This window comes from Sinocyclocheilus grahami, unplaced genomic scaffold, assembly GCF_001515645.1.
Source record: "Sinocyclocheilus grahami isolate Dianchi unplaced genomic scaffold, SAMN03320097.WGS_v1.1 scaffold1625.1, whole genome shotgun sequence".
Classification (NCBI taxonomy): domain Eukaryota; kingdom Metazoa; phylum Chordata; class Actinopteri; order Cypriniformes; family Cyprinidae; genus Sinocyclocheilus; species Sinocyclocheilus grahami.
The window spans coordinates 99,419-125,466 of NW_015506804.1; the positions used below are offsets into that span (position 1 = coordinate 99,419).

The 26,048-nt window shown below is 35.5% G+C and overlaps 1 protein-coding gene across 1 annotated transcript in view; it reads left to right on the top strand.

Annotated features, from left to right (window-relative positions):
- The window catches only part of inpp5a (inositol polyphosphate-5-phosphatase A), a 143,227-nt gene that overhangs the window by 18,335 nt on the left and 98,844 nt on the right, over positions 1–26,048 (top strand). Inside the window, exons 4-6 of the mRNA XM_016257979.1 lie at positions 15,915–15,978; positions 17,282–17,385; positions 24,706–24,758. Coding sequence (XP_016113465.1) covers positions 15,915–15,978; positions 17,282–17,385; positions 24,706–24,758 — 221 coding nt within the window. The remainder of the gene's footprint in view (positions 1–15,914; positions 15,979–17,281; positions 17,386–24,705; positions 24,759–26,048) is intronic.

The following is a 26,048-nucleotide window of genomic DNA, read 5'->3' on the forward strand; positions in this document are numbered from 1 at the left end:
CTCCCCCACTCTCTCCCACTCTCACACACACACACACATACACACACACACACTCACACACTATCACACACTATCACACACATACACTATCACACACACACACACATACACTATCACACACTCACACACTATCACACACTCTCACACACACACACTATCACACACACACACACTATCACACACACACACACTATCACACACACACACACTATCACACACACACACACTATCACACACACACACACTATCACACACACACACACTATCACACACACACACACTATCACACACACACACACTATCACACACACACACACTATCACACACACACACACTATCACACACACACACACTATCACACACACACACACTATCACACACACACACACTATCACACACACACACACTATCACACACACACACACTATCACACACACACACACTATCACACACACACACACTATCACACACACACACACTATCACACACACACACACTATCACACACACACACACTATCACACACACACACACTATCACACACACACACACTATCACACACACACACACTATCACACACACACACACTATCACACACACACACACTATCACACACACACACACTATCACACACACACACACTATCACACACACACACACTATCACACACACACACACTATCACACACACACACACTATCACACACACACACACTATCACACACACACACACTATCACACACACACACACTATCACACACACACACACTATCACACACACACACACTATCACACACACACACACTATCACACACACACACACTATCACACACACACACACTATCACACACACACACACTATCACACACACACACACTATCACACACACACACACTATCACACACACACACACTATCACACACACACACACTATCACACACACACACACTATCACACACACACACACTATCACACACACACACACTATCACACACACACACACTATCACACACACACACACTATCACACACACACACACTATCACACACACACACACTATCACACACACACACACTATCACACACACACACACTATCACACACACACACACTATCACACACACACACACTATCACACACACACACACTATCACACACACACACACTATCACACACACACACACTATCACACACACACACACTATCACACACACACACACTATCACACACACACACACTATCACACACACACACACTATCACACACACACACACTATCACACACACACACACTATCACACACACACACACTATCACACACACACACACTATCACACACACACACACTATCACACACACACACACTATCACACACACACACACTATCACACACACACACACTATCACACACACACACACTATCACACACACACACACTATCACACACACACACACTATCACACACACACACACACACACACATACATATATATATATATTTTTTTAATCTTTATATTTGATTTACTTTTGATTTATTAACTTTATTAACTGATTTATTTACTCAATTTCTTTATTTATTTACTCATTTGCTCATTGTTTATTTATTTGCTTGCTTTAATTTGACATAGTAGAGAGATGTCATTCTTTTTGTCCAAAAAAAAGCGGATTAGAAGTAGAAGTTGGTTAGAGTTGGTGTCCTTGTGTCTCTTTTGTAAGACTCGGCGCCGTCGCATCCAATCACATCTGCCGAACGCTCATAATCCAATCAGATGCATAAAGAACGATCACAGGAACCGGCCAGATATTAAAGAGCACGATAATCTAGATTGATGAACGTTCAACGTCAACATTAACAATATTTTCATGCGTGGGGAATAAAGAGAAATCGATCGTTCTGCGGAGCGATCCGCTCTGAAAGAGTCTCTATCTAATGAGGATGCCTTTCTAAAACGGAGAAATATTCTTTTTAATTATTGGACATCTATAGTGGAATATGATTTACATTAATGAGCATAAGTGTATTAAGGCGTTTTATCATTGGCATCTGAAACGATTAAATGATGGTGCATGAGAACGAGCGCACGCTGTGGTTTAATTAGTAATGGAGGCCTGAATTGTTCGGGTTTGACGTTTTTTGTGTGCAAATCTAATAACGCGGACAATGTTGATCATGTACGTGGCTGTTCAGAAGATGATCCGATTAGCCGAGCACTACATGCTCACTTCAGGAAACCTTGCCTTTGCAGAGGCAAACGCTGGAAACATGTGTTTCTTCTCTTCGGTCATGCATCTTTATGGAAACAGAGTCGTAGAGAAAGTTGCATGCACAAATAAAGCACTTCTGGGATGCTTTAAAACATTGCATTTTCCAGCAAATACATCGTCGTGCACTTTACTAATCGAATCCGTTTACCTCATGCGACGCAGTATGAGCAAAAGCGCTGATTTTTATGCGCTCTGACAGATCGTGGTATATTAACAAAACGGAATATAAATGAGACGTTTAATGTCTCGAGTCTTTGAGACGTCAGACGAGAAATTAGTCCAATAAAGTTGCAGAGAGACCACTGAAGCTTCCCTTAACCTGATCATGTGAGATACGGCCGGCCACAAATTTATGATCTGACATTATTCAGACTGGACGAGCGCGTGGCTTTGAAGGAGCTCATGATGGGATAGTTGGCCTCTTTAAATGCTGCGTGGCAAGGGCCCGATGAAATACCTTTGATTTTTACCAAATACCATTTTATTTTCTTCTCAACCCCCCCCCAAATTCCATTTTATGTTATTCTTTTCAAATACTGTTTTCCAAAAAGCATTTGAAAAGTCAAATTATGACATTGAAATTTGCTATATGAAATTTTAAAAGTTTAACAAAAAGTACATTTTTATGTCCTTATGAATTTTTGTCTCCCCAGTATTCAGTTTTATTATTATTATTATTTTTTTTAATTTTCATAAAAAAATTTCTGGATTATGATTTTTTTTCCCCCTTATAATTTTTCTTGACTGTCTTAATAGTTACATTTTAGTAATAAAAAAGCATGTATAATTAATTGAAATCGTGAAACTTACACTTTAACATCAATTTATTAAAAGTTGAACAAAAATTACATTTTAGGGCTCTATGAAATAATTTTCCAAATTCCATTTTTTTCCGTTTTAATTTTTCATGATTCCAATTTTTTTTCTATTTTAATTTTTCTTGACTCTGTTTTAATGGTTAATTAAAATGTATTTTGGTAATCAAAAAGCATGTATGATTAATTGCAATCATTTAAAGCCCTATTATTTTTTTTTAAAAGAAAATCTGTTGTGTAGTTACATTTTTCTGTCAATCAAATGAAGTCATGAAACTTTAACAGTCTAATTAATCTTTTAATCAAATGAAAATGACACAAATCCTTGTTTTGTTTTTTTTAACAAACAAAGTGTTGCACAGCAGAGGTTTACTGTTAAAATTGAAACAGAGAAGGAAATTGTGTGATTATTCCTTAAAATAATGAAGTTTTATTATTGTTATTATCATTATTTTGAGAAGCACATTCGTAAAAATGTAATGTCACAATTTCTTCAAGTTAAGCTGAACTTTTATTTTGACGGGTTGCTGTGAAGACCTTCAAGTTTCTGTGGATTTTTCTTTTTGCACTTTAATATTCAGCAACACTAGTTCATATTGCACTTTGATGAGGTGTTCAGCCCTACATTTGATTTATTCATCCGAAATTCCCCAAGCTCCGTGGCATTGTCCAGTAAGTTCCACGTTTCTGACTGGATCGTGTGTTTTCCGGATGGGAGTCTCGGGTCGGTGTGTGTGTGTGTGTTGTTGCTGAATGTTATTGGCGTGATGGTTTTATTGCGTTAGCCGCGGTGAGCGAATGGGTTAGAGGCTCCGCCGCTCAATGATGATCTTGGCAGGAGTTTGGCAAACGGAAGCATCCATTTCACCGCTAATTACAGGGGCATCGGGCCCCGGGGACGGACAGGGTTCAACCGGCCCTTGTAGAGTCTGCCAGCTCACATCTAGTGCGCTTTATAAAATGCTCTTTAATCCGCCGCACAATATCATTAACTTTGTAAGTGGATGAACACAATGGACAAGCAATTTAATTAACTTCCACTGTTGGATGTCGGGAGGGAGGCTAAATGAAATTAATGCACGATATTTCCCCAGCGAGGCGGCCAACCTTGGGAACGGACCGGATTGTTGGCAGGTCCGGATCGGCCAATTACGCTTTGTTTAGATCTATCCGTAACGTTTTCTGCAAAAATGGGAAATGCAATCAGCGGTTTGCAGATCAATCATTGAAGCGCGCCGGCTGCGTTTTGGAAGATTTTAAAATAATGAGAGAAGCAGCCAGAGACGCTCAAAACAGAGCGACACGAACCCCCGGTCCGCCGTTTTCATATTAATGAGCTTTAATGTGCGTTAATGTTGGTACGTTCATTTAAACAGAGCTGGGACGTGAAGTCTTTGAACTGTAGGAAAGTAGTTGTTTTTAGGCATTTTGAGATTATCGAGAATGTACATTGTTTTAAATTGTGTTGGTCATTTATTAACTTTTTATTTGCTTAATTATTGACTTTTTTTTCGCATACTCATTTGGTTATTTTTTGATTTCTTATTTATTTATTCATTTATTTAGCTTTGTTATGTCTTTTAACGCTTTTATTCCACATTTTAGGGCAAAATCAACTTTTTTTGTTTTAACTATACGTTTATTTAAGTCTTTCCCTGCCAACATAGATTTATCCAGGTTTCCGCATTTTCACTATTATACACTCGGGGGTGCTATTACGCACCTCCTGAATGAGTCCAGAATCTCCCGATCAAAAACACAGGCGAGGAAGACGCAGAAACGAGGATCTCATATGTAAGCAGATGCATATGAAAAATAATGCGATCATCAACATCATATGAATGAAAACTGCCTAATTGCCTAACCTGGTGGGGAAAGAGTTAAAAAATGTGTGTATTTATTTATTTGCTGTATTACTTTTTTTTTAATTCACATGCTTATTTGGTTATTTTTTAAATACTTACTTAGTTGTCTATTTATTTATTTAGCTAGATTTTTATGGCTTTGAAATCAGAGAAAATTCCACATTTAGGACAAAAAAAACGTTTTTTTTTAAAGTAAAAATTTATTGAAAACATTTATGTATTTATTTGTGTTTGTTATTTACTTACTTGATTTCTTATTTATTGACATAGTTGCTTAATTATTTATTTACTTATCTGGCTTTGTGACGTCTTTGAACAATGAAAAAGTACTTATCGTTCTACATTTTAGGATATGGATTTATTGATTTACTCAGTTGTCGTCTTAAGTTCTCATTTGTCTTTGAACTCAGAGAAAGTGAGACAAATGTGAGTGTGTGAGAGTCTGTGTGTGAGAGTCTGTGTGTGAGAGTCTGTGTGTGAGAGTCTGTGTGTGAGAGTCTGTGTGTGAGAGTCTGTGTGTGAGAGTCTGTGTGTGAGAGTCTGTGTGTGAGAGTCTGTGTGTGAGAGTCTGTGTGTGAGAGTCTGTGTGTGAGAGTCTGTGTGTGAGAGTCTGTGTGTGAGAGTCTGTGTGTGAGAGTCTGTGTGTGAGAGTCTGTGTGTGAGAGTCTGTGTGTGAGAGTCTGTGTGTGAGAGTCTGTGTGTGAGAGTCTGTGTGTGAGAGTCTGTGTGTGAGAGTCTGTGTGTGAGAGTCTGTGTGTGAGAGTCTGTGTGTGAGAGTCTGTGTGTGAGAGTCTGTGTGTGAGAGTCTGTGTGTGAGAGTCTGTGTGTGAGAGTCTGTGTGTGAGAGTCTGTGTGTGAGAGTCTGTGTGTGAGAGTCTGTGTGTGAGAGTCTGTGTGTGAGAGTCTGTGTGTGAGAGTCTGTGTGTGAGAGTCTGTGTGTGAGAGTCTGTGTGTGAGAGTCTGTGTGTGAGAGTCTGTGTGTGAGAGTCTGTGTGTGAGAGTCTGTGTGTGAGAGTCTGTGTGTGAGAGTCTGTGTGTGAGAGTCTGTGTGTGAGAGTCTGTGTGTGAGAGTCTGTGTGTGAGAGTCTGTGTGTGAGAGTCTGTGTGTGAGAGTCTGTGTGTGAGAGTCTGTGTGTGAGAGTCTGTGTGTGAGAGTCTGTGTGTGAGAGTCTGTGTGTGAGAGTCTGTGTGTGAGAGTCTGTGTGTGAGAGTCTGTGTGTGAGAGTCTGTGTGTGAGAGTCTGTGTGTGAGAGTCTGTGTGTGAGAGTCTGTGTGTGAGAGTCTGTGTGTGAGAGTCTGTGTGTGAGAGTCTGTGTGTGAGAGTCTGTGTGTGAGAGTCTGTGTGTGAGAGTCTGTGTGTGAGAGTCTGTGTGTGAGAGTCTGTGTGTGAGAGTCTGTGTGTGAGAGTCTGTGTGTGAGAGTCTGTGTGTGAGAGTCTGTGTGTGAGAGTCTGTGTGTGAGAGTCTGTGTGTGAGAGTCTGTGTGTGAGAGTCTGTGTGTGAGAGTCTGTGTGTGAGAGTCTGTGTGTGAGAGTCTGTGTGTGAGAGTCTGTGTGTGAGAGTCTGTGTGTGAGAGTCTGTGTGTGAGAGTCTGTGTGTGAGAGTCTGTGTGTGAGAGTCTGTGTGTGAGAGTCTGTGTGTGAGAGTCTGTGTGTGAGAGTCTGTGTGTGAGAGTCTGTGTGTGAGAGTCTGTGTGTGAGAGTCTGTGTGTGAGAGTCTGTGTGTGAGAGTCTGTGTGTGAGAGTCTGTGTGTGAGAGTCTGTGTGTGAGAGTCTGTGTGTGAGAGTCTGTGTGTGAGAGTCTGTGTGTGAGAGTCTGTGTGTGAGAGTCTGTGTGTGAGAGTCTGTGTGTGAGAGTCTGTGTGTGAGAGTCTGTGTGTGAGAGTCTGTGTGTGAGAGTCTGTGTGTGAGAGTCTGTGTGTGAGAGTCTGTGTGTGAGAGTCTGTGTGTGAGAGTCTGTGTGTGAGAGTCTGTGTGTGAGAGTCTGTGTGTGAGAGTCTGTGTGTGAGAGTCTGTGTGTGAGAGTCTGTGTGTGAGAGTCTGTGTGTGAGAGTCTGTGTGTGAGAGTCTGTGTGTGAGAGTCTGTGTGTGAGAGTCTGTGTGTGAGAGTCTGTGTGTGAGAGTCTGTGTGTGAGAGTCTGTGTGTGAGAGTCTGTGTGTGAGAGTCTGTGTGTGAGAGTCTGTGTGTGAGAGTCTGTGTGTGAGAGTCTGTGTGTGAGAGTCTGTGTGTGAGAGTCTGTGTGTGAGAGTCTGTGTGTGAGAGTCTGTGTGTGAGAGTCTGTGTGTGAGAGTCTGTGTGTGAGAGTCTGTGTGTGAGAGTCTGTGTGTGAGAGTCTGTGTGTGAGAGTCTGTGTGTGAGAGTCTGTGTGTGAGAGTCTGTGTGTGAGAGTCTGTGTGTGAGAGTCTGTGTGTGAGAGTCTGTGTGTGAGAGTCTGTGTGTGAGAGTCTGTGTGTGAGAGTCTGTGTGTGAGAGTCTGTGTGTGAGAGTCTGTGTGTGAGAGTCTGTGTGTGAGAGTCTGTGTGTGAGAGTCTGTGTGTGAGAGTCTGTGTGTGAGAGTCTGTGTGTGAGAGTCTGTGTGTGAGAGTCTGTGTGTGAGAGTCTGTGTGTGAGAGTCTGTGTGTGAGAGTCTGTGTGTGAGAGTCTGTGTGTGAGAGTCTGTGTGTGAGAGTCTGTGTGTGAGAGTCTGTGTGTGAGAGTCTGTGTGTGAGAGTGTGTGTGAGAGTGTGTGTGTGAGTGTGTGAGTGTGTGAGTGTGTGTGTGTGTGTGAGCGAGAGAGAGAGTGAGTGTGTGTGTGAGCGAGAGAGTGAGTGTGTGTGCATGTATGTTTGAGTGAGTGTGTGTGTGTGTGCGTGCGTGTGTGAGTATGTGTATGTGTGCGTGCGTGTGTGAGTGTGTGTGTGAGTGAGTGTGCGCACGTGTTTGAGAGAGTGAGTGTGTGTGCGTGCGTGTGTGAGTATGTGTATGTGTGTGTGTGGTGAGTGTGTGAGAGAGTGAGTGTGTGAGAGAGTGAGTGTGTGAGAGAGTGAGTGTGTGAGAGAGTGAGTGTGTGAGAGAGTGAGTGTGTGAGAGAGTGAGTGTGTGAGAGAGTGAGTGTGTGAGAGAGTGAGTGTGTGAGAGAGTGAGTGTGTGAGAGAGTGAGTGTGTGAGAGAGTGAGTGTGAGAGAGAGAGTGTGTGTGTGAGAGAGAGTGTGTGTGTGTGAGAGAGAGAGTGAGTGAGTGTGTGTGTGAGTGTGTGTTTGTGTGAATGAGTGTGTGTGTGTGAGTGTGAGAATGTGTGTGTGCTGTAGCATCTCTGTCTCTGTCCATCATTGATCTAGTGTTGGTGGTATCGGTCTCCTCTGTCTATTCCTCGTGTGTGTCTGACTGGATACACAGAGAAAGCGTCTCATTAAAAGCGTCTCCGTCACTGGCTCTTATTTGCACACTGTGTGTCTGCGGGGCCGATCCATCAGGGGCCCGAGGAGCCGCCGGCTCCTGTTCACTTCATGAGTGTGAATCTGAACTCAACCGGCTGCTACACAGGGAGTTGATATATGTGTATATATATGTATATATATATATTGTCACGACCGGCTCAACGCCGTAACAAATGAAAGGAGGAAATGCGGTTGATAAGGTTGCAACAAATTTTTTATTAACAAAAGAAAGGAAAAATAACTGCCATTTCTGCTTGACACAAGATGTTATGGAGTCAGACAGAACAATATCAAAATAAACATTCCAAAGCCAAAAACAAACACAAAGCAATCGGGAGCAAGCCAGGCTCCCCCACACCAACAAAGCCAAGACTTTTATAGCAGGAAGAACAGGTGGACATCATTCTCCTGATGAGTCTCCTACACAATAAATATATATATATATATACTGTATATACAGCCGTTAAAAAGTTTGGGATCAGTAAGAATTTTCATGTTTTTTAATGAAACCTTTCTGCCCATCAATGCCGGAAAAATGAAAAATTGTGAAATATTACTGCAATTTAAAATAACTGTTTTTTATTTTAACGTACTATAAAATATAATGTATTTCTGTGATGCGCAGCTGTATTTTCAGCATCATTACTCCAGTCTTCAGTGTCACATGATCTTCAGAAATCAGTATAATATGCTGATTTATCGTCAATATTGGAAACAGTTTTTGCTGCTTCATATTTTTTTGGAACCTGTGATACTTTATTTTCAAGTTTCTTTGATGAATAAAAAGTAAAAAAAATAACAGCATTTACTTAAAATATAAATCTTTTGTAACAATATACACTACCGTTCAAAAGTTTGGGGTCAGCAGATTTTTTTTCTTTTTCTTTATTACTTTTATTCGGCACATATGTTAAATTGATCAAAAGTGACAGTAAAGACTTATATTATCATCCCAAAAAATGTATCACAGGTTCCAAAAATATTAAGCAGAAAATAACTAATATTTTGGAGGGTTACATTCTCACACACACACACACACACACACTCACACACACTCACTCACTCACTCACTCACTCATTCACACACACACACTCATTCACACTCACTCACTCACTCTCACACACACACACTCACTCACTCACTCGAGATCCGCCGTGACACACACACACTCACTCACTCGAGATCCGCCGTGACACACACACACACACTCACTCACTCACTCACTCACTCACTCACTCACTCACTCACTCACTCACTCACTCACTCACTCACTCACTCACTCACTCACTCACTCACTCACTCACTCACTCACTCACTCACTCACTCACTCACTCACTCACTCACTCACTCACTCACTCACTCACTCACTCACTCACTCACTCACTCACTCACTCACTCACTCACTCACTCACTCACTCACTCACTCACTCACTCACTCACTCACTCACTCACTCACTCACTCACTCACTCACTCACTCACTCACTCACTCACTCACTCACTCACTCACTCACTCACTCACTCACTCACTCACACACACACACACACTCGAGATCCGCCGTGACACACACACACGTGTGATGACTCTCTTCACACATGATGAGTGTCTGGTGGCTCATCCTCACACACACCGGTCACACTCTCAGAGGAATCAAGGTTTGACCGCTGTGGAAAAATGACCACTTTTATGTTTGCTTTATGGCTCATTTTTCAAAGCCACCGCAGAAAATCCATGAAAGGTCAGTGGATTCGTGTCGCGGAGCTCAGCCTGTGTCTCGTCTGAAGGCCTTCAGCTGCGTTTTACTCTAGCAATGATATTGTTTTAGTGCAAATGTTGAAGATGATTCATGGTTTTCTATGTGCTTCAAGTCGTCTCACTGCAGATGTTACAGGAAAGCTATGGTGGCTGACTCAAGCCTGCACTACATATTCATGTGGGGTGTTGCAGTTTTAATAACTGTTAGTTCTATTACAGTTTTTGATTATTTTGACTTAATTTTTCTGTTTTCACTTTACTTTTAGTTAAGTTTGAGTGATTTTTATTACAAATTAAAAAAAATATATTTTTATTTTTATTAAAAAAAAAAAATTTGTTATTTTTTATTATTTTGTATTTTATTAGATGTTATTTGTATTTTAACACTTTTTTTTACCAGCTAAATGTTATTAGTTATTGGCTAAAGACTAATAAATATTAATGCGGGATATAACTTGGATGTTCTATAGGTTTAATTACTATTAGTTCTATTATAGTTTTTGTTAATGTTTTGAAATGGATTTTCTTTTTATATTTTCTGTTGTCACTTTAATTTTGGTTAAAATTTTAGTAATTTGTGTGTTTTTGAAATTTTGATTACAAATGTCAAGATAATATATTTGTAATTTATTAAAAAATATACATGTATGTAAATAATTTTTTATTACATGTAGTTATTTTAGTATCTAAATTCAAAACTATGCAAAAATAACGCGATGCAGGCAACTAGCTGAAATAAAATAATTTTTATTAATATTTTGAATTAGATTTTATTTTAATGTTTTCTGTTTTCACTATAATTTCAGTTTAGTAATTATTTGTGCATTTTTTGTAAACATTTAAAAGAAATACCAATATATATATATTTTTAATTTGTAATAAAATAAAAATTTTTTTTTACAAATATATAGTTTTTTTTAAAATGTTTATGTAGTTTAAAAAAATGCAAGTATTAATGTTAAACTAAACAAAAATGAGAAACAAAGTTTTTATATATATAAATATTAAACTTTTTAAATTTTTTGTATATAGTTTTAATCGTAGTTTTATTTCTAATAACCCTGCATAGAGGATGTGCTTGTTTACTTGACTTATCGTCCTGGTTCTGTTCGGTCCGGTCCGGTCCGGTCCAAACCCGGGTTAGAGACCTTCGCTGTCAGAGCGGCCAATAAAATCTGCCTTTATGGCTCAGTTATTGTCTTTCTGTCTGCAATTACGCCGATTACTCATTTCCTCGTCCGGCCCGCGCCGCGCACTTAACAGAGTGCATTTTACTAATGGAAAATTAAGTAGCGCCCGTGACAGTCCGCTTTATAAATATGTAAAATACACTTTTAATTATTTGGAGTGAGTCTGGCAGGTAATCAATAACGCTGGACGTGACAAACATACGCTTGACACTGGCCATTGTAAAGCGCCGCTTAAAAGATAAGAGTTTCGTGTCAGCGCCGTCCGGCTCCAATTAATATTTGGAGTCTGTCACTGCGCGGGACAAATGGATTAATTGCGGGCTGCTAATATAATAGCTTCTTCATGAAGAGCTCAGGAGGAGGACGAGGAGGTCGGCTTGAACTCTGACGTTAAATATTCATTAGAGCTTGTGTGTGGAATTATTATTATGATACCTGTGTTTATGGTTTATTCTGAGGATGTACAGCAAACACTGATCATAACTCTCAAAATGCTATGAACCGTCGAGTCACATTTTCATATAGTTCATATTTTAATATAAGCTTTGTGCGGTAACATGTTAATGGCTCATTACTGAATGTTATTCAAACAATGAAAAATACTCTTATTTACTGTTAATTGAAATAACAATAAAGATTTTATTTTTATTAGATAACGTCAGCAAGGATGAGTAAATACTGTACAGTAGTATTGCTCATGGTTAGCTAATTAATCAGTGCATTGACTAACGTTAACTAAGTGGATGTTATTGTAAAGTGTTACCAGATTCTGTGTAGCTAGTAGTGTTTATTTTAGCATCATTGAGATACGATTATCATTTTTATTCATATTTGGAATCTGTTTTTGTACTTTCAGTTTCCATTTTCATTTTAATTAAAGTTGCAGTGATTTTGTTTTGTTTGTAATTTTTTTATTTTTTATTTTTTTTTATATATATATATCGATATAATTTTTTTATCGTTTTATTTCGGTTTTAGTTATTTTAGTACCTAAAGTTAAAATACATTAAAATGAGAAATGTTGCCTTGGCAACTAGCAGAAATATTTATTTATTTATTACATTTTATTGTTTCAATTAACATTTTATTTTCATTTCCCCTAATGATTTTTAATGGTTTTAATTGTAGTTAACTATAATAACCCTGCTTGCATAGATTATTAGTCCGTTCATGACTTATCGAAATTAGTAAAAACAAAGTAGAAAGTAGAATTTGTTGATACATTTTTTTATTTTTATTTTATTAATTTATTTTCACTTTAATTTTGGATAAAGTTTTAGTATTTTTGTGCATTTTTGTAATTGTATTATAAATTAAATGTGTGTATATATATATATATATATATATATATTTTTTTTTTTTGTATTTGTATTTTCTTTTAAATATGTCTATATAGATTTTATGAAATTTCATCTCAGTTTTAGTTATTTTACTTAAATTCAATTCAAATGAGAATGTTTATTTTCAAGCAGCGAAATTAAAAAAAATTTTTTTTAATGGTTTTAATTTTAACTTCAGTTTCCGTTAACTATAATAACCCTGCTTGCATAGATTTCTGGTGCGTTCATGACATTGCATACAGTAATTATTAGTTTATGCGAAGTAAACGGAGCGTAGAAAGCTCTGTTTTCAACCGTTGTGACGTCGTGTAAAACCAACCAGAATAACCGTTGATGTAACTGTTACTGTTGTATCTGCGGCGCTTTCTTCGTTCTTCTGTTTTGTAAGAGCAGCTGTTTTCCGGTCTAGTGTGGCTCTTCTGAATGAATGTGTTTGGTATCGATCGTCTGCTGTTGCATACAGCTGGTCTCCGTCTCCGTTTGAGGTGAAATAAACTAAAGCAAACAGAAATAAACAGACGCCGTTCCTGGAAACTGACCTTCATCCGGGTCGCGCCGGGAATGCTCTCATCAATTAAATGTGAGCGCTGGGGTTCGTCGTGCTGTTTGTGCTTTTGACAAATCAGCAAATGTTTAATCTCAAGATGAGCCACGCGGCGCTCATAAATAATTCAGGAGGGTTTCTGTGCCCACGGTCCTTCAGTGCCAGTCCATCATCATCATCAGCAGCAGCAGCATCTTCAGAAGAACTCTATTCAGGGCCAGTTGTTGCTCTCTGGAACTGGTTTTCACTCTTTATGAGTGCACCATAAAAACACAGATTTATGTCAGATGAGTTTATTTAAATCAAATGCAGAATTTCTGTCAATAATGCATAAGATATAATACAAAGAATTCATTTCCACCTACTTGAACTTAAACTTGAACTTAAACTCTCAAGTGCGGCTGCTGCCTTATATTTTGAAGTATAATCCAATTGGTTGCACAAGTCCTTTCAACTTAAAAAAAAATTGAGTTGGATCTTTTATAACTTAAGTTGAAGTAATGGAAAAAACCTATACTGCCATGACTTATTGATCATATAATTTTTTTGTAGAATTGGCTGGTCCCTTATAAACGGATTATATTTGCTATTCAGTTATTTGTAGTTGTTGTGAGTGTTTGTGGAAGCTGTCATACACTACCCTTCAAAAGTTTTGAATGGTGAGTAAAGAATTAAAAATAAAAAAATAAATTAATACTTTTATTCATTAAGGACTCATTCAATTGATCAAAAGTGCCAGTAAAGACATTTATAATGTCACAAAAAAATTATATTTCTAATAAATGCTGTTCTTCTGAACTTTGTGTTCATCTGTGAATCCTGAAAAATAAAATGCATCACAGTTTCCACAAAAATATTAATGTTTTCAACATTGATAATAATCAGAAATGTTTCTCGAGCAGCAGATCAGCATATTATACTGATTTCTGAAGATCATGTGACACTGAAGACTGGAGGAATGATGCTGAAAATACAGCTGCGCATCACAGAAATACATTACAGTTTAACACATATTCACATAGAAAACAGCTGTTTTAAATTCTAATAATATTTCACAATTTTTACTGTATTTTTGATCAAATAAATGCAGCTTCGATGAGCAGAAGAGACCTCTTTCAGAAACAAAGAATTTCTTTTGAAGCTCTTAAAAAATCAGCAGCCAACTGGCTCATAACTCGGTTTCGTTTACTCGCCAAGCCAGTTTTTACCATCGGTCAGATCTTGGCGAGTGTTGATTTTGGACTCAGACCTTCCATATGTGAGCCTGCAGCACAAAAGCAGTGTTAAGTCGCTGGGGGATATTTGTAGCAATAGCCAACAATACATTGTATGGGTCACAATTATACATTTCTCTTTTATGCCAAAAATCATTAGGATATTAAGTAAAGATCATGTTCCATGAAGATATTTTGTAAATCTGAGCATCTCTCTGTGTCTTTAGACACTATTGAGAGCTTTAGCCCACAGTTTTGGGCCGCTGCATTGAGCCCTGAGCGGACAGGAAACAGGTTTTGCTCTTTTTAGTCCAACTTGAGGACTGGAGGTGCAAAAGCCCCTCAGAAAAGCAGTTAGTGAACTGTGAACCGCATCAAATCCCCGGCGCCTTACGCCTGCGGGCTCCGTTTGTTTGGGCCGTCGACAGACACAGAAACCGTCTGATTGTTCGGTAAAAATTAAGAATATAATCCTATTGAAGTAAATCTTTGGTCATGCTAAACTCTGACTGTGCTGCGTTGAGCGGCTCAGATCGAGCGCTTTGACAGAATCGGCTCTGGCTATAATTTACATGTTATATTTGAGCGCCGTGAACTCGTTACATAAGAAAAGAGGCCTTTCCTTCATATTCATAAGAGCAAGTTTGTGCTCTTTTGTGGTGTTGGGTTTTACATAAACACATGAACTTATGAAACACGACTGACATCACTTGATTCTACGGACCGTATCTGCTGGGAAATCTCACTACAATGATGCATTATTGACCCGACAGTAATAAAAGTGCTCATTTCAGCTGGTTTTCGATGTTTTTGCTACTTTACTAAGTAGTGGTTGGCTGATATGGGTTTTTTGTTGTCGATATCTTGATGGCCGATATAAAGCCGATATGTATATACGATATCAAAAAATTTTATTTAAAAAAGTAAAAACACATGCATAGCATTCGCTGAAATTAAATCCATTTAAAAATAATTTATTTAGATCTATTTTTGCTACTTTACTAAGTAGAGGTTAACCGATATGGATTTAAAATGGTTTTTTGATGGCCGATGACCGATGTATCAGATATCACAATATTTAATTAAACAAATGTAAAAATGTTTGCATAACAATTGCTGAAATTCAATCAAAACGTATTCAATATGTTGTTTTTAGATGTATTTGGTACTTTACTAACTAGTGGTCAACCGATATGGATTTTTTGATGGCCGATATATTGGCAGCGGATGGACGATGTAAAAGCCAATATATGTGGTATCCCAATATTTAATTTAAAAAGAGTAAAAACACATGCAACCACAGAAATTTAGTATATTTCAAAATAAACTTGCAATAGATAAACTCTTGATATATCAGCCAGACCGATAATAAAAAAGTGCCAGATATCAGCCGATATATCGGTTGACCACCATTTTCACAAAACAGGTGAAGAAATCCCACAGATGCACATCTACAGCTCAGAAGAAGACACACGTTTCTATGTTGAGTAATTTCTCTCTCTCTTTGTCTTTCAGGCTCTGGGATGTTGCTACTTCATCCACGAATCCTTGAAAAACATCCAGCAGTTTGATTTCAAAGGTACGTGTGTCCCTTTAATACGGCGTGCCATCAATCCCATCAGATCCGGCGCGGTCAAGGTTGTTTCAGAAGCCATAAAACATGCTAAGATGGAGTGACCGATAGGAAACAGTAATGCTTATTAATATTAGGATTTAATTCATGAGATTTCAGCCTGTGGTAATAGTGCACTCAAGCTATTGGACAGTTAGTGGTGACCTCATCAGCGGTGGAGGTCAGAGGTCGCGTGTCCCGCCGGTCACACTAATTAAAGCCACTCCCATTACAGCGGTGTGAGCATTAGCCCCGCTCAAACCCGGAGCTCTTAAAGACCACGATATCTCCCACATGATGGCCGTAATCACGCTCTCCATCAAACAAAACCTGAGCAAATCTCACGCCAGATCAGATTTCACTGCAAACCCACGAGATATTTAAAGAAAAAGATCATTTTAGGAGCGTTAAAGTGTTTTCCATTGTGACATTATTTTATACAGCGAAGTGCATTTCCACAATGACAAAAAAAGTATTAAAGTATTTAAACATCATGTTAGTGACTGATTCATTTATGCTGATATAAATGTAAACAATTATTATAGTAAAAATGATTATTGTGGTAATCGCTCAAAAACTCAAGTAAAAGCATCCAGATGCATTATAGCCATGAGCTTTTATGTAGTTAAAAATTATTTGAATGCATAAATAAAAATGAAAAAATAATAAAAATTGATATATATATATATATATATATATATATATATATATATTATTTATTTTTTTTGTTTAATATTATTTAAAAAAATAATTTGCATGCAAGCACTTTTTTTGGTTTTATATTTGTTTAAATTATGCTGATGTACATGTAAAAATAGTTATAATCATTATGCTTAAAAATCTCTAGATTTTTGTGATGGGAATCATCTTTCAGAATAATAAGAATTACACAAAAACTCAAAAGTAAATTCAAGTGAAGCAACCAAACGTGTTATACTAACGAGATTTGATATAGTTTAACAAAAAGAAATAATAGTTTCCCCATCTCTCTTTCTCTATACACACAAAGAGATGTTAGATATTCTCTGTTGAGCTTTGAAGGCTGTAATTTTTATTCATTTAAAATATTGCAATATTCCAGTGTGCATCAGAACGTAAAATCAGATATAATGTGAAGAAACTCCCTGCGGTGTCTGGTCTGTGTGTGTGTGTGAGCAGTAGGTGGCGCAGTTGCCCTGAGCGCTCGTCCTCTGATAATCATCTCTGAACGCTCTGCATGTTTGCATGTTCATCAGGGCTGTTTCATTCCTCCTCGTTTTCCTTCACACAGCCAAGAAGTTCAGGAAGGTGGTTGGGAAGGAGGTGTGTTCGGACGCTCTTCCAAGCGCAGCCATGCTGGAGAAGGAGAAGTTTCCTCAAGACTATTTCCCTGAGGTGCGTCATTCTGTGCTGTGTCTGCTTCAGTCACGGTTCTCACATGAAGCTCTGTATCGAACTCTCAGGCTCACATTGAGAGGAAAAGGTCTCCCTGATGTCCAGATGAGAGCTTGACTGATAGAGGAGTTTTTCAGTGCTTCAGTCTTAAAGCATTACAGCCCTGAATATGGCATCCCTGCTTAATTTGGTTTAATTTAAAAATAAATAATTCATTAAAAATAAATAAATAATTTAGTTGAAAATAATAAAATAAAAAGAAAATAATAATTCAAAAATAACTTATTTAATAATAAAATAAAAATAACTTATTTAAATGAATAATAATTTAAAAATAAATAATTCATTAAAAATAAATAATTTAGTTGAAAATTATAAAATAAAAAGAAAATAATAATTCAAAAATAACTTATTTAATAATAAAATAAAAATAACTTATTTAAATGAATAATAATTTAAAAATAAATAATTCATTTGAAAAATAAATAAAAACAATAGAATAAAATAAAAGTAACTTAATTGAAAATAATAAAAAATAAAAACAATATAATAAAATAAAAATAATTTCAAAATTACCTGTTTTAAAATAATCAAATAAAAGCAATCAAATAAAATGAAAATAAAAATAACTTATTTAAATGAATAATAATTTATAAATAAATAATTTATTTAAAAAATAAATAAAAACAATATAATAAAAATAATTTTTAAATAAATAATTTAAATAAAAACGATAAAATAAAATAAAAGTAATTTAATAAAAAATAATCAAATAAAATTAACTTATTTAATAATAATAAAATAAAATGAAAATAAAAATAACTTATTTAAATGAATAATAATTTAAAAATAAATAAAAATAATTTTAAATTAAATAATTTAATTAAAAATAATAAAATGAAAACAATATAATAATTTTAAAAATGACTTATTTAATAATAATAAAATAAAATGAAAATAAAATAACCGAAAACTGAAATCTCGATCCTGAATGAATTCATTTCAATATATTGTTTTCCTCAATAACAGTTGGTTTTATTTAACGCGCAGTTCTTGAAACTTCTGCAATCACAAACTGACATGAGGTTAATTAATATAGTGACACTCCCAGTTCCTCTCAGAAAACAAGCAGCTTTGTCAGAATTACTGCAGAAACACTAAATTAAATATCCAATAATAGTGGCCTTTGATTTTCATTCCAGCAGTTTTTGCTGTATTTCTGTGTATACATCTATCTGCGTTATATTGGCATTAAAGATGTTTGAAACACACAAATCAATGGAACATTGGAGTAGTTATGCACAGAAATTCTGCGCACATTTTTCTATTTTCTTGTTTTTAATCAATCTTCCTTTCATGCTGAACAGACCTTCACGAGACGTTATTTGTAGCTCCTACCATCCAATAATCACAATAAGCTTGCTGCTTTGGTACTTCTTGATATGAAAAGTATTCAGATGTAGTCAGTTTTAGGGTTAAATGTGTTTGTACTGCTCACTGATTGTCAGCTAGATGAACTCTTGTTTTGGTTGTGTTTGGAGCATGCTAGCTGCGAGTTTACTGCGCATCTGCTGTAGTAATAACGAGCGTGTGTCAGCTGGATCCTGCGCTCACATCCGTCTCTCACACTATATGCACAAGCAGCGCGCTGGCCTTTCACGCGCCGCTGCCGGCTTCCAGCGCACGACGCTGATGAGAAAACAATGACGTTTACAGAAGAGAGAAAACAGAGGCAGAAAAGTTTGCGATGCATTGATTTACGCGCTCGTGAATCTCCGGAGAGCAGCGCTCCACATAATGCCGGGCCGTTTAAAGCAGCAGATTTGTGTAGTCTATCAAGGGCTTTCTCAGGAGTGAGAAATTGCTTGTTATCGTAGATCACAGATACGGCTGCAGCCTCTTATGAAAGATGAATTAATTTCACTAATGCTTTAATGCAGGTTTCTCGTGAGGCTGGCGATAACCTCGGCTTCAGCCCGTGATTTATGCTGTCTTTTAGTAGATGAAACCACTCGGATTCGCCATCCATCTGCCTCCCTGAAGAATCCTATTAGCGCCGGCTGCGCTGCAGTCTGTGTGCTGTTTGGAGAAATCACAGAATTTACTGAGTGTCCTGAGAAGTGAACGCTGGCTTCACGTGAGATGCCGTCGCAAGCGTTTGTTCTGCGCATCGACCAGTCAGGGTTTCTGCGGGGCTTTAAAAGCCTAACTTCCACAAACTAAGGCCTAAAACACTCTTGCATTGAAGCAGAGTCTTAAAGTCATAAATATTGTGTTCTTAAATCAGTTTACATTTACGTGAGATGCAAAAACTGAATTAACTATCTGCAGCCGGTGGATGGGTCACTGCAAATAAAATAATAAAATAAAATAAAATGCAAATAAAATGCAATAAAATATTAATTATAAAATATATTATAAAAATGCAATAAAATATTAATTATAAAATAAATTATAAAAATAAAATAAAATATTAATTATAAAATAAAATGCTAAAAAATTTTAAATAATTATTTTGTGTATATGCATAAAAATGTATGTCCTTAAATGAAGATACACTTACTGGAGATGGAAATTGAATAGAAAAGAAATGAAAAGACGAAACTTATGTTGGACAGAAAACACAAAATATCTGCAGCTGGTGGATGAGTAATAATAAGCTGCAATAATATATGATTAAATTGGTTAAAATAAAATCATATACAATGTTAAATTGTTAAAGAAAATGCTAAAATAGCGATAAAATCTAAAATAATCATTTTATATATATATGCAGAAAATTAAATGCATTAAATGTTGCATGCACTGCAAAAAATAAATTAATAAATAACAAATAAAAGTTTTTCCTCAGTATTTTTGACATTTGCACTGGAAAACAAGACCACAAAAAAACTTATTTACAGGTTGAGAGCCAGAGATATTCCAGACAGATATATATATATATATATATATATATATATATATATATATATATATTATTAAAAAGTAATGGAGATCTGTTGGAAGTTGTTTTTCTTCGAAGCATTGCAAACATTTGGAGCACATGTTGATGAATCGTGTTCCCTTCAGTCGATTCCTGCTCTTAAGAAGCCTTGAGTTTCCCTGCAGAAGAGCATCTTCATGACGTCACCTGCGTTCCCAGCCGGCGGTTTCACCAGCAGCCAATCAGACACGAGCCAGCTGTGTGGCGTGTGTTTGTGTAATGAGCGCGTGACCCGGACCCGTCCCGTCTGTGAGTTACGGCTTTAAGTGCTGCTCCAGTCAGCGGCATAGTATTAATTGAAACGCTGAATAAGAGCGAAGCGGACAGAACAACAGGCGCTGCTTGTGAAAGGTCGAGCTGATGCGTTTCATCAGGTAGCTTATCTGCAGGCCTTCGGTCGTCATGAAGCTGCTGCGGTTGATTATGTGTGTAAAAGAAGCTTTCGGTCAGTGTCTTTTGCAGTATAGAAGCTTTCAGAACAGTGAACATGAAGTACTTGCTAAACTGTTAAGTTGGTTTACACTCACTGGATTTAAAGTGAGCTCAGATCTCATTTGGACCATTTGAGTTCTGAACGGGCCTCAGTCCACTTTCCATTTACACAGTTATTTTTATTTTATTTATACTGTTTTTTTATTTTATTTTATTGTAATAAAATAGTATTATTTTATTTTATTATTATGATTAAATTTGATTTATTTTATTTTGTCAAACCTTATTTTAAAATAACATAATTAAATTGTTTTATTTTGACTAATTTTATTTTATTTTATCTTATTTTAAAATAATATTATTTTACCATTTATATTTTATTTTATCTAGATTAATCTTGTTTTATTATGATGTAATTTTATATCAGCTTTATTTTATTTTTGTTTATTTTATTATGTTTTTCTTATTTTCTAATACATTTTAATTTAATAAAAATTTTTGTTTTATTTTGACAAATTTTATTTGATCTTATTTTAATATATTATTATTTTACAATTTATATTTTATTTTAACTAGTTTAATCTTGTTTATTATAATGTAATATTATCAGTTTTATTTTATTTTTGTTTATTTTCTAATATATTTTAATTTAATTTTGTTTTATTTTGACCAATTTAATTTGATCTTAATTATTTTATTTTATTTTAACTAATTTAATCTTGTTTTATTATAATGAAATATTATATTATATTTTTCTTATTTATAATGTAATTTAGTTTATTTTATTTTTTACTAATCTTATTTTATCTTACTTTTATTATTAATATTACTATTCATTTTTTTCTTTTCTTTTAAATAATTTAATCTTATTTTATTAGAATGTTATAAAATTTGTATTTTATTTCAGTTCTTATTTTTAATCCGATCTTATTTTCTAATATTATTATAATAGTATTTTTTTTTATCATTTTGTTTGATTTGATCTTGTTTTATTATAATTCATTAATATATTTCTGTTGTAATTCGTTCACTTCGCCGGTTGAGTTCAGTTAAACCTTAAATGATGTCTTTTTCATGCATGAAATTGAACAAATTGAAATGGAAACCTCAGAAACCAATCCCAGCCCATTATTGTGATTCACTTCCAGCCCTGAACCGAAATCCGGTTGGTTTCGAGTGAAACGTCTCTCAGAAGAGCATGATGTCTTGTTTAATCTGAGCCGAGACAGATCTTCATCAATCACGGCTGCTGTTCATTAGTTATTACTCCGCCAGTGTTTGTGTGTGTATGTGAGAGCAGCTGCGCTGTTGTTTCTGAGACGCTGCAGAGGGTCAGCGGATGAGATTGACCCGATCCGTGACGGAGGGTGAAGCGGCCGATGGACGCCGGAGATGAGATTGTGTGCTGGTCTGTCGCTCCGGCGGAGCTCGTTCTCCTCGGCAGATCCGCCGCTCGTGTGTGTTCATCACTGTCACCGCCGCGCGCTGACCTTTCTAGTGCACAGCTGCGTCCACTGACCCGACCCGGCCGGCGGCACACACTGGGGAATAGTTCACTTTCATGTTCTTTTATCATATTTTGTCTAGTTTAATTTTATTGCAGTGACCCGTCCAATGGCTGCACATATTACGTGTTTTCTGTCCATGCTTAAAATATATTTTAATATTTATTTAATAATAATATTAGAAGTTTTTATTTTGTTTTAGTTTAGTGTATTATAATGTATATTATTAAGAATATTTATATTATTTTACTGTATAATTTATTATATTAATTTTATTTGCTTTTTTTTTCGCTTTGTCTCGTCTTGTCTAATTAATTTACTTTACTTTAGTGACCTGAAGATACTGTCTTTACTGTACTTTACTTTACTTTACTTTACTTTACTGTACTTTACTTTACTTTAGTGACCTGAAGATACTGTCTTTACTTTACTTTACTTTACTTTACTTTACTTTACTTTACTTTACTTTAGTGACCTGAAGATACTGTCTTTACTTTACTTTACTTTACTTTACTTTACTTTACTTTACTTTACTTTAGTGACCTGAAGATACTGTCTTTACTTTACTTTTGTTTAGTTTTGTCTAATTTAACCCATCTCCTACCTGCCTATTTTAAGGAATAGGTTATTATATTTTTTTGTATTTTATTTTATTTTTGATTTTATTCTAATTTTATTAGAGTGTAGTAGTATTCTTTTATTGCAATATTTATAATTTTTTTGTCTCATTGAGTCTTGTTTTATTGCAGTGACCTGTGTGCCGGCTGCAGACATTGTGCTTTCTGTCCGTATTTAAACACGTCGTTCTCTTCAGTCATCGGACCTTTTGTATGTACAGTATTTGTATTTTTATTGCTGACTGCTGTTAGTTTATGCGCTGTAAGATCTGGAGATGAATTTCTCTTGTGAAAATGTCTGTGGCTTCGCTGTAACCCTCAGATTAATTCAAGTATGCAAATGTAATTGAATTAGATCCAGTTAATCTTGTCCTAATGCCGGCTGAAAGATGCGAGGAGCAATCAAATCACTCTCAGGCCTTTCATTTGCATCAGAGTTTTTAAATAAAATTAGTCCGTTTGTAATTCTGTGACCCGGCCGGTAATTAGTTTATTCATCGCTGCAGTTAACTCCCCATTAGAGATCTCGGAGAGAGAGAGAGAGAGAGAGAGAGGGGTTATTTGTTTCTTGCTCTGTGCACTGGTAATCAGGACAGTCGCAGCCTCAATTAGTCTCTCATTTAATAACGCCGCGAGTCGTGTGATCGGATGGTTTAGTTGCTCGAGAACACAGCCGTCTCTCAATCAGACTGTAATGAGGAACCTCCGTTTCTTCATCTTTTGCAGTGTTGTGTTTGATTTCTGAACAATGACCGAAAGTACTTACTAAACTACTGCATCATTTTGTAAAATTATTATATATTATGTCTTATTTAAAATTATTTTTTGTGTGTATGTGTGTATATATATATATACAGTGGGTACGGAAAGTATTCAGACCCCCTTAAATTTTTCACTCTTTGTTATATTGCAGCCATTTGCTAAAATCATTTAAGTTATTTTTTTTCCTCATTAATGTACACACAGCACCCCATATTGACAGAAAAACACAGAATTGTTGACATTTTTGCAGATTTATTAAAAAAGAAAAACTGAAATATCACATGGTCCTAAGTATTCAGACCCTTTGCTCAGTATTTAGTAGAAGCACCCTTTTGATCTAATACAGCCATGAGTCTTTTTGGGAAAGATGAATGTATTTCATATTGTTAAATTTAATTTTATTATTTTATTTTATTGCTTAATTGTATTTTTTACATTTATAAATATTTTAAATGTTTTAGTTTGTTTTTTTGATATTGTGTTTTATTGATTAAATTTATTTGCATTTTTATATTTATATATAAATATTTAAAGTATTGTTACATTTAATTTTATTATTTTATTTTATTGCTTAATTGAATTTAGTATTTTTTTACATGTATACATTTTTTTTTACATTTTTTATTTTATTTTTTTATATTTTGTTTTATTTATTAGCATTTTTCTATTTATATATATTTTTTTCTATTTTTATTTATTTTATTTTATTTTTTTAATTCTTTATTTAGTTATTTTTGTATCATTTATTTTATTGTTTAGATTGATTTCTATTTTTATATGTATATATATTTTATATATTTTTATTTTTTATATTTCGGTCTGGTCAAAACTGGAAAAATCATGCATTTTTCACTGGTTCAGAAGCGATCAGTAGCACAGAATCATCTGTCATCTTACGGCGTGGTTCCTTTCCAAGAGAATGATCACATGAATGTATTTGTCTGCAGGGGAATGCAGTGGATGAAGGGATGTGATTTAGTCCACATGTGTCTCTGCACTGATGACTTTTCTCTTCCTGCAGAGTAAATGGTCCAGAAAAGGCTTCATCCGAACCCGATGGGCACTGGCTGACTGGTGAGTGCATCTCTGTCCTAAACCACCTAAACTACCCAAACCAGATCAGTCCGGCTTCACAGAGAGACTTTATATCTGTGGCTGAAGGCTTCAGTTCTCACGGTTACTAACTGATCACATCACGTACAGCAGCATGAGGCTGAGAAGAAGAGGACAGAGCTGACACCATTACAAACAGACACAGTGTGCTCACATCCAAGAAAACAACCTTTCAGACAGGTGCACAGCCACAAAATCACAAACTAATGCAAAAGAAGAGCTTTACTGAAGTAAACAGGAGCTTCTTCATCAGGGAGTCACGGAGACCTGCAGCTCTATTCTAACACTGTACAATATTTTGTTTTAATAAAAAATAAACTATTTAAAATAAAAGCACAAATAAAACACTTAAAATATGAACTGTTTTTAATAATTAAAATAAATAGTAAATAAAATAAAAACTGTTTATTAAACACACACACAAAAAAAAAAAATAATGTAAAATTAAAGAAATCAAAAATAAAACAGTAAAATTATTTTTAATCAGTTAAAATAAAATAAATATTTTAAAATTAAATTATTAAAATAACACTAAAAATAAAAAATATAAATTATAAAAATATAAAATATTAATTATTTAAAATATTAAATAATTTACAATACAAGCAATCAAAATAAAACACTTGCTAAAATGATTTAAATTTAAATAAAATGTAATTAATAAAATAAAACATACAATCAAAATAAAAATATTTTTAATAAATTAAAATATGATAAATAATTTAAAATAAAATCTGTCAAAATAAAACACTTTAAAACTAAATGAAGCGTAAATGCTTTTTCCCACCTGCATGTCATGTGACCATTAATGGACATCACAGAACCATAAACATGCACATGTGTTGCCAAATTATTGAAATATTAACTTAAGCAATGAAATATTTTAGCTGAAGGAGGTTCGACTGACGAAAACGTTTGGGCATCGCTGAAATAAGCTTTAATTCTTCAAACTATGTATGCTTTGAGTGCACGGTTTTTCATCCTGCACTACTTTAAATGCAGGTTAAGCCGTGAAACCTTTGACTTGTGCTGCTAACAGTCAGAGTGCAGGTTCGAGCCCCGATCAGAAGAGAACGCAAGCTGTAGTACGCCAGTGGGAGTCACTTTAGATCAACGTTTCCTCTGAACGACGGGTTTTATTAGATTACAGCTTAATCTCGTTAGCCGAGCGCTTCTATATGACAGATGACACACAGCGTGACATGATCAGACACAGAGAGAGAGAGAGAGAGAGAGAGAGAGAAGGAGGGA